The sequence below is a fragment of the Lactuca virosa genome, chromosome 8, assembly GCF_052849685.1.
Source record: "Lactuca virosa cultivar CGN04683 chromosome 8, Lactuca_virosa_CGN04683_v6, whole genome shotgun sequence".
NCBI lineage: Eukaryota > Viridiplantae > Streptophyta > Magnoliopsida > Asterales > Asteraceae > Lactuca > Lactuca virosa.
Genome location: NC_136433.1, coordinates 87,119,447 through 87,134,786, shown reverse-complemented (window position 1 = coordinate 87,134,786; position 15,340 = coordinate 87,119,447). Strand labels below are relative to the sequence as shown.

At 35.1% G+C, this 15,340-nt stretch overlaps 1 protein-coding gene across 10 annotated transcripts; it reads right to left on the bottom strand.

Annotated features, from left to right (window-relative positions):
- Positions 1-7,976: 7,976 nt before the first annotated feature.
- On the bottom strand, positions 7,977-11,077 carry LOC145133777 (uncharacterized). Of its 10 annotated transcripts, none has more exons than XM_079068735.1 (5): positions 10,987-11,077; positions 10,726-10,864; positions 10,055-10,082; positions 9,871-9,946; positions 7,977-8,346 (listed from the first exon to the last, which is right to left on the bottom strand). In XM_079068735.1, the coding sequence occupies exons 1-5, from the start codon at positions 11,009-11,011 to the stop codon at positions 8,318-8,320; spliced, it is 297 nt and encodes a 98-aa protein (XP_078924861.1). In that variant the 5' UTR covers positions 11,012-11,077; the 3' UTR covers positions 7,977-8,317. The 10 variants fall into 10 exon arrangements, 6 of the variants coding, with proteins under 6 accessions (XP_078924861.1, XP_078924865.1, XP_078924864.1 ...); XM_079068739.1 differs by having other exon boundaries at positions 7,979-8,346; positions 9,871-9,957; XM_079068738.1 differs by lacking the exon at positions 7,977-8,346 and adding an exon at positions 9,582-9,773 and having other exon boundaries at positions 9,871-9,957.
- Positions 11,078-15,340: the final 4,263 nt, after the last annotated feature.

The following is a 15,340-nucleotide window of genomic DNA, read 5'->3' as shown; positions in this document are numbered from 1 at the left end:
CAGACTCGGTCCCCTGCTTGAGGGACAAGAACTCCTGGGCTAACCGTTCCCTCTCCACCGGAGGGACATACTCTTCACGAAACATAGTGGTGAACCTCTCCCAAGTCACTGCAGTGAGCTCTGCAGGAGTGAAATCAACTGTCACAAACTTCCACCAGTCCTTCGCTCCCAAGCGAAGCTGGTTCAGCGCCAACCGTACCCTCAGATGTTCCGGGCAGGAACAAGTGTAGAAATATCCCTCTATGTCAGAGATCCACCTCATTGCGGCAATCGGATCCTGGGTCCCATTGAACTCGGGTGGCTTCCTGTTGCTGAACTCCAGGTACAGCAATGAGTCACCCCGTGAGGCCTGGCAGCAGCGACCGTTGCGGTGGCTGCAGCAGCAGCCGCCTGAGTAACAACAGCGTATCGCTCATCAAACGTCTCAATCAGTGTGGTCTTAAAAGACCCAAACATCTCCGGGATAGCCTCACGGATGGCTGCGGTCACCTCCTCATGAATATCCGACGTATCTCCTCGTCACTGGTACCACTTGTACCGCTGCCCCCAGCGGTGTGGCGCGTAACCACCATGATGTCTCTGAAACAAAAAATAAAATAATCAGAGACTCGACCGAGATCACTCACACTCGATCACTCACTCCTCATTGTTCCTTAGCACCCTAAGGATTCTTACTTGGACTGCGCACTGACCCGGTGTTTTCAGTAGTATGGGCCTAATACTACCTTCCAATCCGCATCTGTATTCATTCCAAGTCTTCCTCCTAGGATCCTAGCTCACAAGTACTCTATATCTCATCAGGCATCGACCACTCTCATAGGAGATCTATCACATGATCATTCCTGCTCCTACTTGCACTCAAGCAAATCACAGATAGCAACCCCCAGGCTAAGGCATCACAAATCAGGCCACTCTAGTCCTAAATCATGAAATACTTAGCCTGTTCTCTAGCATGCATATCATATCTCATATCAGTTCATGACACTTAAAGTAAGGGTATTTTGGGAAATCACCGTTCGGGCGCTGGCTGATTGTACACACTGCTCGTTTCCTCTTTCTCTTAAAATCTCTTATTCATTTTTAGGAAAATCATTTCTTTTGAAAACTTTTCTCAAATTCTCAGTTTGAGTCCAGATATACCCGAAGGTGTATCCGAATCCCTCAAACCAAGGCTCTGATACCAAATTGTAACGACCAAAATTTTCAATTTTAAATTCATAAAAACACATGTCACATCATTAATTCTCAAAAGTCAAATCACAAGTTTCCAAAACAATCATTCAAATCCAGGATCATAACTCCATCTCGATGCAAGTGTACAATTATGACGGTGCCTTCTTGCGATCATCTGAAGTACCTAAAACACATAACACGTAACACGGTAAGCATAAACGCTTAGTGAGTTCCCCAAAATACCACATACACATATTAGCCTCTCGAGGCTATAGCACTGTATCCGGTCAATGTGTCTCAGTGGGACCTTCCAGTCCCACAGCTCTGGTAGACCTTCCGGCCCTACCGTGACTTGCCTTCCGGCCCCAACTCTGTTTTCCTTCTGGCCCAATTCATACAACATATACATATCACAATAAAGATATCACATAAGTCACATAACTCATACAAATACATAAGACCTTCCGGTCACACATAGTTACCATTCCAGGTAAAGTATAGTGAGAAGACTCACCTCGCAACTAGAAGAATACAGTCAATCTCTCAGAATCCTGAACTAGCCTCAGCCTAACATATTTAGACAAACATCACAATCATTATCCATCCTTTTACACATAAAACCCTCTCGTTCTCTTTCTATCTCTCGGAATGGGTAAAAGACCATTTTACCCCTCCGTGGTCTCAAGTATCCCTTATTGACCCATTAACTAATCAACTGAAGTCAGCAAAATTCAATCTATTCAAGTCGACCTGACTCGCCGAGTGCACTCCCGTGACTCGCCGAGTCCAAACGCATCTCTTCGAGTCTCGCCCTAGGGTCCACTCAGCTCGTCGATTTGCCCCTCAACTCGATGAGTTCATACTGAGTCAAAGATATCAGGTCAAACCCGCTACGACTCGTCGAGTCATCTTACAGACTCGGCGAGTAAACCCCATGAAATTCTCATTCAGCCTTCTGAGGTCAGATCCGTGACTCTAGCTTATAGATCTAAGCTTCTAGCACCCAATAGTCACGTAAAGGTCCGATTTTTACGTCCATGCATCACAGATCTAGCTCCATTTGACAAAATAACTCTCATAATGGTGTTTTAGACCCAATACTCTTATGTGACTGCATAAAGCTTGAATCATGGGACTCTCTGGACCTCTCAAGGTCCAGATCTGAAGTATAGGACTCAAAGGGGCTTCATATACATCATAACTTCAACTAACAGAGGGTAAAGAAACCTTAATTCATGAGATCTACTAATCATACGAAAATAAGTATAGATTTATACCTTAAACAGCAGCCTAGAAAGGAATGGAAGTAGATCTGAACCCCTCTAGCCAAAATAGTTGGCAAAATCTCCTTCTTCCTTGTAAGAATGCACCAAGATGATGAAAATTAGCTTTCTCTCTCTCTCTCTCTCTATGCTCTCAAGATCGATTAGGGTCTCTCAAAGGGGAGTGTGGCCGTAAATGAAGGCCATAAGCTCCTTTAAATAGGCCACAGGCCCGGGAAATTAGGGTTTTCCTCAGCAGCGCTGACTCGGCGAGTCCGCCCACCGACTCGCCGAGTCCATTCATTAAACACGTCATCAGGCGCAATCCTACTCGACGAGTTGAGGCACCAACTCGTCGAGTCCCTCCCCAAAATCTAATATATTTAAATAAAATAATATTCCTGGAAATCCGGATGTTACATCTATCTTGTTCATCTATTCAATTCACTCAATGTTAGACTCGTTTATGTTGTCTTTTAGCACTGTTTAGGGGTTCGTTTAAGTGTTCTAAGCTTAAGTACAACCAAGGTTGAGATTAGGGATGAGTTATCAAGTCGTAAGAGTAACAAATCGGGCCATACACTCCTTTAGGAGGAGTGTACGGCCGTACACCCCCTTATGGCCGCACACTCACCCTTATATATATGGGTAGACCTCCTTTCCTTCATTCTTTTCTTCTCTTGGTTGTACACTACTTCCTTTCTCTTAAGTTTCTCCAACCGTGAACCCTCCAAGGCTTCAAAAACGTGAGTATTCCATCCTCTAGCTTGTTATACTTGTAAGACCCCTTGATCTAAGTCTTGGTTCATCAAGATTCATCATGTTCTTCATCCCTTGAAGGAGTACAACCGCACACCTTCATAAGGTTGGCCATACACCCGCTTAAAGGCCCTCCAAAGTGAGAGTTTGACCCCTATCTTCTAGTTGGACGTGACCCTAGCCTTGATTCACCTTAAAGTCGACAAATTTGGTATGAACATGAAGGGTGTACGTCCGCACACCCCTTGTACGGCCGCACACACCTCTTAGGGCCGTAAACCCACTTTGATGATCATTTTAGGCCTCAAACTCGCATTGCAAATAAGCATGGGACCTAGAACACTTCTTGGATGCTAGTTAGAACCTTGGAAACACGTCAAAATCACACCTCTTCATGAGTGTACAGCCGTATACTCATGGGCCGTACACCCATGGCCGTACACACCCTTAAGGTGGTCGTACACCTCCCTCACTCAATCAAATGTGGTTTTGACACTTAGTTCGAGTGTTTCCAAGTCCCTAGAGTGGTTTCCCATCATGTCTAGTAGTGAAATGCCCTAGTTTGACTCCTATATGTGTTAGTACATGTTAAATAGGATCTAATTGTGTTCGAGGCTTTACTAGACACTCAGCATCTCATATCGATCTTTCATTCAAACCATTCACTCGAGGTGAGTTCATACCCCTACATTTTCCGAGTTTTTAATGTTTTTAGGGGGGAGGGATACAAGTAAAAGCACAAGTAATCTTGTGTTCAAATATATTATTTTTTTTAATATATTTTCATTAATAATATACATCGGATATAGAAATCAGTTTTACAAAAAGTGTTAGGATACTAACCTTGCAAAAGTAGTTTTCAAAACTAAGGAAATGAACTTATGAATCATGTAAACTAGATTGTACAATATTGTGATGCTCTACTTCAAAAATGTACCCTTAGGTGTACTGAATTAAATCCTATCCTAGTATAACCAGAGTCTCCTGGAGGGAGAGCGTGAGATTTGTGAATAGATCTATTCGGGATTTACAATCCCACACCTGAACTGCTAGCTACAGTTAGGCAGGCATGCCTGGGGTGACAAATGTCATTTAACCAACACTTTCAACAAATATCAAAAGATTCTTTTACTTGAGGTTTATACATTTATTACACCAGATAGTATAAGGTTTTTTTGGGAAAGATATCGCACTTTTCAAAAGAACCGAGAATCGTCTTTCTAAAACAAAATGCTTATGAACTCACCAGCTTTATGCTGATACTCTTTCAAAACTTACTTGTATTCTCAGGGATCTAGTAGACAGGTACACCCCCGAAGCTTTTGAGAAGACTGCTTAGTATCGTACTGCGACTCCTGTTGTTTTCTGTATCTACTTTGATGTTTAAAATATGTAATGTTTAAAATACTTATGTAAAACTTATACTTATTAATGCAATGGTTAGCTGTACTTTGATTACTATAATGCATGTGTTGTGATACTTACATGACGTCCTCCGCCCCCGAACGTTTCCGCCGTTCCGGTTTGGGGGTGTGACATAATACATCTTAGTTATCATCGTACAACGAATGAGAAAGCAAATGGGCAACAAGTTGCGCCATTAAGCTTTTTTGTATGGTAAATTAAGTCAATTCTTTTGTAGGCTACATCCATAGATATAGGGGATATGACATTGATATGCATGTACCGTTGTACTCTACTAAGAAGCTCCACCGAATCCGGTGTAAGGAAACCAAACGTATCAAATGCAAATGGTATGAACATGTGGTGATTTTCCATGCACGATTTCTTATGTTTGGTGACCTTGCATGTAGTTGCTTTTAATGCAGCCTATCTCGCCGTGAAACCTTCGGCCCTCAAGCCTACGAGAGTGGACACCCATGTAAGGTCCACACATGCATGTTTCCCTCTAAATCATCCAAAAATCAAAACATCAACCGGTCTAAGGGTTGACCTTCCTTCTGTCGGGTTAGTCAAGAAATTCACAGATGCCTCGTTCTTGGCAGAAACCCCGACACGCTTAAATATGTCGACCAAATCATCCCTAACCATATCGTGCCTGTATTTGAACCCCAGGAGTTCTTTGCAATGAACTGCATGCTCTCCAAAAGAGTCCAAACATGCCTTGTGGCACACCAGACATATCTCGTCGGCTGGGAATATTGGAATCATGAGTCGATATTTGAGGATGGTACGATACTCCACATGAGACATATGTTAGCCAAGCCCATCTATAGGGATAGCTAGAAGAAAACCTTGTGCATGTGGTGCACGTAAACACTGGAAAACTGCTTTCTGTCGAGCCTTCATGTTGAAATGCACTTATATATCTTGGGCAATTTTACTAAAAAGGGCACTCGCCAGTGTATTCTGGGGTTTAGGGGGGTGTCCTTAGAAGTAAAAGTACTAAGATCAATGTCTGGAAGCTTGTTACAAAGAGAAGCTAAGGCACAATCATAATCAGAATCCATGCCATAAATGCCGCTATCCCGTAAGATGTGGTCTTGTAATACCCAAGATTGGGCCCTTAAGGCAAAAAAGCATATGAGGTAGCCTCTAATGCCGAGTATAAACCCAAACCACCAAACCGAATGGGTAGGGAAGCAAGTCGTCAAAGAAAGGGCCACCACAAACCATAATGTACTCAATCGCCCCGCAGAACCCATTATCGAAGAACAAGGCCGCCTCCTCCATGTGAACGGGTTAGCACGTCCTCAACCCAAAGAAAAGTTTAGCAATACCCATACAAGACCGAAGTAGAAGGAGCCCACTCTGCGGGTCAGATAATTGTGGAAGAAGACACATCAAATTCACAGCGTTTTCAGCTCTCTTTATGGCTAAGCTGCTAATGAAACTAGCATCTCTACTAACAGCTCCCCCGAGAAGTTTCACCTCCAATGGCGGACTGCCGATGCCAATCGAGAATAACCCATCACACAACTTCCTACCATCACACGAGGGCCAAAAGAGTTTGGTTTTCTTGATATTCAATTGAAGGCACAATTTTAAATAAGCATATATATATATATATATATATATATATATATATATATATATATATATATATATATATATATATATATATAAAATCCGTGGAACCATGGTTACAAAATTCATTAAACTTTCATATTAAAACTCATAATTATTAATCATTTATTTTAAATAATATATTTTTAATAAATTATTAATTAAGAGATATTTTTTGTTATATAAAATTATAATCGTTGAATTAAATAAATACATAAAATTTTATCACCATATAATATGTATTAACTTCAACTTAATTTTTATTTTAATGTTTTAATTTAATGTAATTAGAGTGGAAAATTTAAAACTTAAAATTTAAAATGGTGAATCAATATGTTGACAAGTGGCATGACATCAATTAGGAGGCCTAATAGAGTGATGACAAAAACAGAATAAACCTATTATATATATATATATACTAGTCGTTTACCCGCGCAAAGCGACGGCGACGAATAATATACGACGGTGATCAATTAATTTTGGTGAATAGTTTCCTAGCGGCTATCATACCAAACCATAAAAACCATTACGTATTAACAAAGTTACAAAATGCGGATACTTTTTTTAGTTCTTAAAGTTCTCAAACGCTAATAAATCCATTACTGTGTCACTTTCTTGCATATTGCAATCAATCAAATAGAACAATAATTTCAAATAACCGTAACATCTTAATTTTTATTCCAAATAATTGTAACATCTTAGTTTAGTTTTTATTCCAAATAACCGTAACATCTTAGTTTTTTGGGGGAATGGTTCCTTTGTGGTGATTCATTTCATTTTGAAAACATTTAATACACCAAAGAATATGCAATGCAAGTTTAATTTCCTTGGATTACTTTGTAGTTGTTTCCTCGATTAGTTTTCATTTGATTGATAGTTTTCTTTTGATGAATGATTTTTTTTGTCAATTAGTTCTATATGAAAACATGTCATATTTCAAATAACATGCAATGCAGTTAATGATGATTAGTTTTATTTGGGAGAATAATTACCTTTAGAAGATTAAAATTGTTATTTTGGTTTAAGAATAAAAAGACAATTGTTTTAAGTTAAAATAATAAGCATGCTTTTGGTATTCATTTATATAATATAACATCGTCTTACTTAATACACTTATTTAGTTGTTAAAAATGAAAACATAAACTTATGTAGTTAACACCATGATACATAAATAGATTAACAAGGGGGGGGGGGGGGGGTAAGAGATGACCAAAGGGGATGGGTTTTAATTGGAAGTAGTTGTTAAAAATGAAAACATAAACTTATGTAGTTAACAACATGATACATAAATAGATTAACAGGGGGGGGGGGGTAAGAGATGACCAAAGGGGATGGGTTTTAATTGGAAGTATGCAATTATGTTGTGTAAGTTTTTATACATTAAATTATATTTTGAAGTTAAACCAATTATTGTTTGTTTTATGCATGTAATGAGCATATTATCAAGTAATACTATGTAAAAAGACAAGTTGGTTAATTCATCAACTTTGTATCAAAACATCCATGTATTTGAAATTTTCTTATTGTAAAAGTTTTTCTTTCCCCATAGATGACTAACCTCCTCAATCTCCCTAATTTCAGACGCAATAACATTCACAACATAAGCAAATTGCAATTTTGATTAAAGAAATAGCAAAAAAAACATTATATGCATACCATACAATTTATTCTCTGTTTTTGGCAATGAAATTTTTTGGATTGATGGTCAATACTGAGTAAATTTGATAACATCAATAACATAAAACATTCCACGACATCAAAAGAGAGTAACAAAATTGCATCCAAAGAACATATTTTCAGTATAAATTTCGAACGGTTCCATTATGAAGAGCAACTTAACACTTAAATGGATTATTCTAATTTTAAATAATTCCCACCATTCATGGATTTAAATGATTGCCTCATTTGCAACTTTACCAACTTCCTTAACTTTCTTGTTAACCTTTTTCCATTTATCTCCTTCCATAAGCTCATTCACAATCTTTTTCCATTCCTGACCTCACAACACACGTCTATACACTTGAACCAATCTTAATCTCCTCCACCACCATCCATGCATTTAGGCATTGCTCATCCATCATCGACATTTTAAAACCCTACATTTCTTGAGACTGATGCTGCAATACTAAAGAGCAAAATAGACATTTTACAAAGTATATTGACAGCTACACTATGACCAAAAAAATTACTTGGAACTTAATGCGCCTTGGATATTGAATGTATTTCTCTGTATAAACATCATCATTATCAAATGCATCAAATGCAGGTTAAACCACACTCTTAGCTTGTTATTAAGAGGTAAATTAATACAAAAAAGGACTTAATATTGGTTGCAGGATGTAGAAAAATGTGGTGACAATACTTTTTGCGCCAATATATGCCAAATTTGATAAAATTTTGAAATTACAATGTTGTAATATGAACAAATGAAAGTAAGTAGCTATGATAAACATAATAAATGAAAGTTAAAACACTTATCTGCAATTCATATATTTTAAAGTATAAGCTTGTAATACGAAGAAATGAAATTAAGATTCTATATATAGATATATGTTTTTTGGATGTATCTTTTATAGTATTATCACTTTTTCGTTTGTTGTATGTATTTTCATATGTTATATAAATATAATAGTTGGGTGTGTGTCACCTATTTTTATTTCAAATAGTAGAGGTTCCACGGTTAAAAGTTCCGATCATAAAAAGTTATTACAAAACTTATCATATTGTTACAAGACCGATTTACATGCCTAGTTTGTAGTAATCATTAGTGTCTAGTAATATTAAAAATAATAAATGTCAAGTATCCTCTTTAATAAATTAAGGTTTTTTTTGACACATGTCATCTTCTCCTTCATTTTGACACTTGTCATTTTGTGAGAATTTTAGAAATTTTATTTTCCACTTGTCATTTTTTAGGGATTTCCATTTTCTTAAAATAAAATTCCATAAAATTGTAATGGTTCTATAAGGAAATAAAATCATCCTATTAATTTGGTAATAAATTCTCATAAATACTTCAAACGATTTAGTTTCTTTTGCAAATTTTCAGAAGATTACATTATGTTATGTAAAGTATTACATTATAAAATATTTCATATTTATATATTGATATTAAAATTTTATTTTTAATAAACCCGTGTAATACACGGGTCTCACACCTAGTAATAGATATGCTAAATGGTAAATTTTTATTGAATTTAACCAAGTAATTTAAAGCCTGTGAATTAGAGGAATCAAACTTTCAACAAAACCTATTAAACAAAGGAAGTCTTTTTTTGATAAAAATATCACATTTGAAAATAAAATTAATTAGTTTAAGTTGACATCATCATTTGTAATTGTCAAGAGAAAAATGACCCCTGTGACAAACAATTCTGGAATATATAAGAGGTAAACAGGTCAACGTCAAAATTAGAACACCTCTTTTTAAATACATTTAGAGAACCTATATGAAGGGATTGACACAACAAATATTTAATCAATGATGCCCTGTACACTTCCAGGAGTTATATACATCTATGAAAGGCTATTTAGCAAGTTTAGCAAATAGATCTACAACACGAGCGAAGTGATGAAAAGAAAAAAGAAATTAAAAGATTTATAGAAAATTATATCATATGTTCCAAATTTACATGCGAAGACTTCATACCTGCTAGTCCATACACGAAAGGGTAAAACACATGACAACATCCATGGAGATCTGCATCTCCCTCTGCATCTGACACCTATTGTGTGGCTTCAATTATTTTTCCAACAAAGTAATTTTTTGAGTACTAAGTAGTTTAAAACATTAAAAGTATGAACTGATTGAAGAAAAAGAATGGGATAAGTACCTCCACAGAACTTCGACTTGAGATCCACCTGAAAATTAAAGAAACATAAGTTAATTTCAAGTTTCAACATTATTCAATAGAATAAACTTAATTAAACCCATAATTGTTTAGAAACTTGAAATAGAACGATCAAAGATGTCAAAGTATTTTTTTTTTCACAAGAGATAAATGTGTAGATCTTCCATCACAGTCCATAATTTTTGCACAGAAGGAAACGAAAAACTCAATTTCATTGAAATCTCGAGAATATCCTTAAACCTGTTCTGCAGAGGTATGATCTCAATAGAACTAAGTATTCAAAAAGGTGAATCACCATCAAAGTTAAGAAGAATACAAGAATCAGAAAAACAAACACAATAACTAAGAGTAATCCAGTTTACATGTTTCATTGATGAAGAATAATTTCCACCTTCCCAATCCCCCAATCTGTATTGTCGTGTACGAAATCGGGAAAAAGTGAAAACATATTGGATGTGATTTAGAAGAAGAAGGAAAAGAAAAAGAATGAGATGAAATCACAAACATCTTACCCTCTACCACTTTTTGTTACAAAAATCACAAAAACATAATTTTTTTTGTTAGTTTAAGTATTTTGGAAAAAAAAAACAAGAGATCAAAGTGATGATGTATAAATAAAAAAATAGAAATTAATACATACATAAAACCCTTACCTGATATCGGTCAATAAAACCTTATAGATAATTGATATTTTTGTGGTAGAGACATCAACAAATCCCCTTTCTTTTGAGTCTGCGAAATGGTTGATGAGACGCCTGAACTTAATTGTAACTAACCTGTTAGCATATTCACCTATAAAAAATTAAAAACTAAATACAAAGATGTCATGCTGAATTTTCATCACGTATAATAAGTCTTTTGAAGGTTATTTTCAATTGTCAGGAGATTTCAACAACAAAAAGCAGAAATCATACTTGGGAGAGAGACCGAGATGTACATGAGGGAGTGTATTGAATTTAGTTCAATAAGCAATACAATTAAATATCTTAAATAATATTAAGATTGTCTAACATAACTCCTCACACAACTCCAAAATTATCTAAAAGATTTAACTAATATATACTTATTTGAACTATTCTTCTACGAGCAGTTGACTGAGTTTTGCCAACAAATTATTTTAAGTTATTCTTAGTTTCTCATGCATTAGATTTTTGTACATTGTGTTTAACCTTTTGTACGAACTAAAATTATAATATTATTATATTAGTGGGTTGTACCTTAAGCTTAAACATTTGGGGCGTCTTAAAAAAATAATATTATTATATTCAATCTATTTTTAAAAATAGTTAGATTTCTTTTATAAGATAATATATATATATATATATATATATATATATATATATATATATATATATATATATATATATATATCTTAATAAGCATTTAGCATGTTTTGCTGAATTTTAAGAGGTACAAGACATAATGCAATTTGCTGAAAAGTCAGACGGGCTTGAATCGGTCTTCCACACATTCAGCATAATGAATTGGTCAACACCAACTAACCAATAACCACTAGATCATTCACTCTCCGCCATCCTCTTTCTCTCCCTAAAAAGTAGAAGCCCCAACAAAAACCCATTTGCCACTCACGCCCCCATTTACAGATCGAGTAGGGGCTTAAGTTCCCAAGGGTTGTCCTTCACGATTTTCTTATCTGAAAGTAACGACCTCCGACCTCCTATTTACGCCTTCTTCATCGATGCAAACGATCTCCTCATTTTGCCTTCTCCGTCGATGCAATGACCGCCATGTGACTAATGGGGAAAACAGGTGATGAAAAGGTAAACCTCAGCAAAGCCAAAATGGATATGAATGGTCTGCCTTACTGATCTTAGGCAAAAAAAATCGAGTGTTGTATTTACTGAACTTTATAGAAAACCTTTGTTTCTTTTTAGTTATTTTATGGGATTAAAAGCCTTTGATTTGTTAATTTTCTCAGGTTATATACAATAGATGGGTATATGACTTTGTAACAGGCTGATACAGTAGCGCACAACAGGTGTTTGATAAAATGCCTGAAAGATTGTTCATAGTTGAATGATGATTGTTGACTTTCGTTTTTGTGCAGATGATTTGTATCGTTGGCAATGGAAGGTGGGTAGATATCTATATCAATGAGGAAGGCTTGAAGGAAAAGGGTGAAGGCTTTAACGAAAACAGGTTTGTTTTTATTTTTTTGCATCCTTGCTTTTATCTCTACCCCCTGAATTGCTTCTATCTCTGCCTCTAATCGTTTGTATCAGGTAATGGATATCGATTGTTTGTATTAGGTAATTTATCTCATGGATTTCTTTCTCTTTTGATAACATCTATCTCTGTTGAAGGGCTGCAATTGGAAGTTGGTGGTGTTAGATTTGTTGTATTGTTTGTTGACCGTCTTTAGTTAGGATTCAGTAAGCTTCATGTGATGTCTCACACCGGTAGATCCTTCCCTATCAATGATGTTTCCGCTTCTTATAATTATTTTTTCAATGGTTTGTTACCATCATTTGTTGCTCCACGACCATCACATGCTTTGCTCACTGTCATTGCTTTGTACCTTGCCATAAACCACTAATCAACCAGACACCTGCGATATTATGATTTCCTGCGATATTATGATTTCCTAGGCTTGAATCTTGGATCTAAATCCCATGTTCACCCGGATCTAAGTAAGAACACATTTGCTTTTGCGTTTTTTTTACTGTATTGTCCTTTGATTTTGATTTATTTCCATTAGATTCAACGGAATTTGGGTGTTATTTGTTATCTCACGTTACTAACTACACATATCTATGAGTCCTTTTGTATGGATTATTTTTTATTTTTTGGAAATTTATTTAAAAAATAATGTCTTTTTGATATGTTATTTGTTCTAACACTGTTTTTTATCCATTCCAGTTTCTTTTTCCCTCAAAACACAGTTTCCAATCTTATTACCCTTTTGTTCCTCCTCAATGCAACCTCTGACTCTTGGCTGGTGAATGTTTCATTGTTTTGATGATGTTTATAGTTAGGTTTAATTAAATATTGATTTTATTATTTCTGTTGAATGTTAACTGTTCCGAAGGAAAATCGATGTTTTCATAATAATAGATTGAAGTTCTGTTTTTTTGAGTGAATTAATTTTTGTTTGCTCTAACTAACTAGCTTAAAAGACCGAGGGACTTTGGCAACATAACACTATTTGCATCCTTTTTTACTCCAGTGGTTAATGAAACTGGTTTGCCAAAGGAATATATATTAGGTGCTTGGGTAGACTCGAAGAAGGAATCAAGGAAAGCATGGAGTCACCACATAACTGCCTTGCTACTAGCAATGAAGGTTTATATATTGATCTGTTTGACAATAAAAAATGATAAATTGAAAAAAAATACAAACATAATTTTCTCTCTTGACCAATATAGGCAATGCATTGCGTTTACCCTTTAAATTAATTTACTTACAATTATATACCAATAATAGCCATCCACTAACATTTGTTTGCCAGTAATCATAATTTACTTACATTTATTGGTAAAGAATAGAAGTATGTTGCTATGATGTGGATAGATAGATTAAACCATACTCAGCCCCCTAAAACTGCAGTCGATGTCAAAAGCTCTTTGCTTATTTTATTTATCAAGAAAGATAATTTACCATCTTATCTGTTTGTAGGTTATTCAGAAGATGATGAGAAGGAGCTAGATCAATTCTACTTTGAGCTCCTGTTTGTAATAGGTCTTTAGTTATCTTTATTTTTACTCATTTTTTCTTGATTTTCTCTCTTTTAAGCTATAGCAGTTTGAATTTTACTACTAATGTCGCTTTGTTTTCTTTTATCGGTTTGTTCTTTTCAATTTTGGAATCAATCTCCAACAACTTTTGTTGGACCCCTTGCGTACAAAATTAATGTCACCTTCAAATCTACGAAGAAGTTACACTGAAGAAGCAATAATTGTGAAACCACCGGCAGAAGGTGGGGGCATTTTCTTTGAAGTTATAAACGATAATTTTTCTATTTGGAAATATATATATATATATATATATATATATATATATATATATATATATATATATATATATATATATATATATATATATATGTTAAATTGCCGCCTTTTATTTTCGTACTCTTTTTAAGATCAATGGTTGTTTGGTACTTTTCATAAACTAAATGGACTATTGTTCTTTTGTAATTATAAGTTAGTTCATGCAAAATGTTCATACAATCAATGAAATTCTTATAATTTAAATATAAGCCATATAAGTCTAAGAAAAAAAGCTTTATTCAAGCACATATTTTGCAACATATTAGTCTTACATAAGAAATATCAAACAAATTGGTGATCCAGTCGACTGTAGAGACTTTGAGTTCGTGCCGTATGTGATCAGAAGTTTATTTATTTATTTATTTATTTATTATTATTATTATTATTATTATTATTATTATTATTATTATTATTATTATTATTATCATCTTCTGTGTTGTGTGATACGTCCATACTCACCAGACAAGGGAAAACAAATTTTTTCACATTCTCAGTTCCGATTTTGTAGAACTGACTGAGGCCATAAACGATAGAACTGACCCGATAGAACCGATGACTGATTAAACCTAAATTACATATCCGGGAACCAAACTGGATATACTTATTCGGTCCTAACCGGTTCCGGTCCAGGTCTAAACTCTCATCCTTAAACCCATATGCATTTTAATAGTAAAAATGTATTATTCGACGCATCACGTGTTACTTGTAAGCACAATGTTTTCTAATGAAACTTAATAGCCGAAAAAAAACTCTACACACCCGTCGCTTGGCACGGGTAAACGGCTAGTATATATATATATATATATATATATATATATATATATATATATATATATATATATATATATATATAAACAAACAAAGAACAGTTTTCTTTTGGATATTTTGAATTTTGCCGCCTTATTCTCATTTTTTTAAACCTTTCCCACCTTATGTTTGTTCTTCTAAACCTTTAATCCCTCTAATTATTATGGTTTTCAATTTCATACCTTTTTTTTTTTTTTATCCTTTTTGACTATTTTACTGTCTTGCCTTGGTTGTTGTGTTGTTCTGGTCTTCTTCTACGTTCTTCCTTTATGCCCATGTATTTTTTTTCCTTTTTTTTGTTTGATGTTCATCGTTAAGGGTCGATTTGAGTTTGGTGCACGGTAACGTTTTCAAACAATCGAATACAAAGAGTAATAGATGGAGAACGACGATCACTGCAATCGATCATTTCCGGCAGGTCGCTTCTCTAACTTCCAACTGTAAAAATCGA

Coding starts and splice junctions, on each gene's coding strand:
- LOC145133777 (XM_079068734.1), bottom strand. CDS start 11,011: ATGTACATCTCGGTCTCTCTCCCAA. Junction 10,865..10,986: donor CATCTCGGTCTCTCTCCCAA/GTATGATTTCTG, acceptor AATTTTTTATAG/GTGAATATGCTAACAGGTTA. Junction 9,947..10,054: donor CAAGTCGAAGTTCTGTGGAG/GTACTTATCCCA, acceptor GCCACACAATAG/GTGTCAGATGCAGAGGGAGA.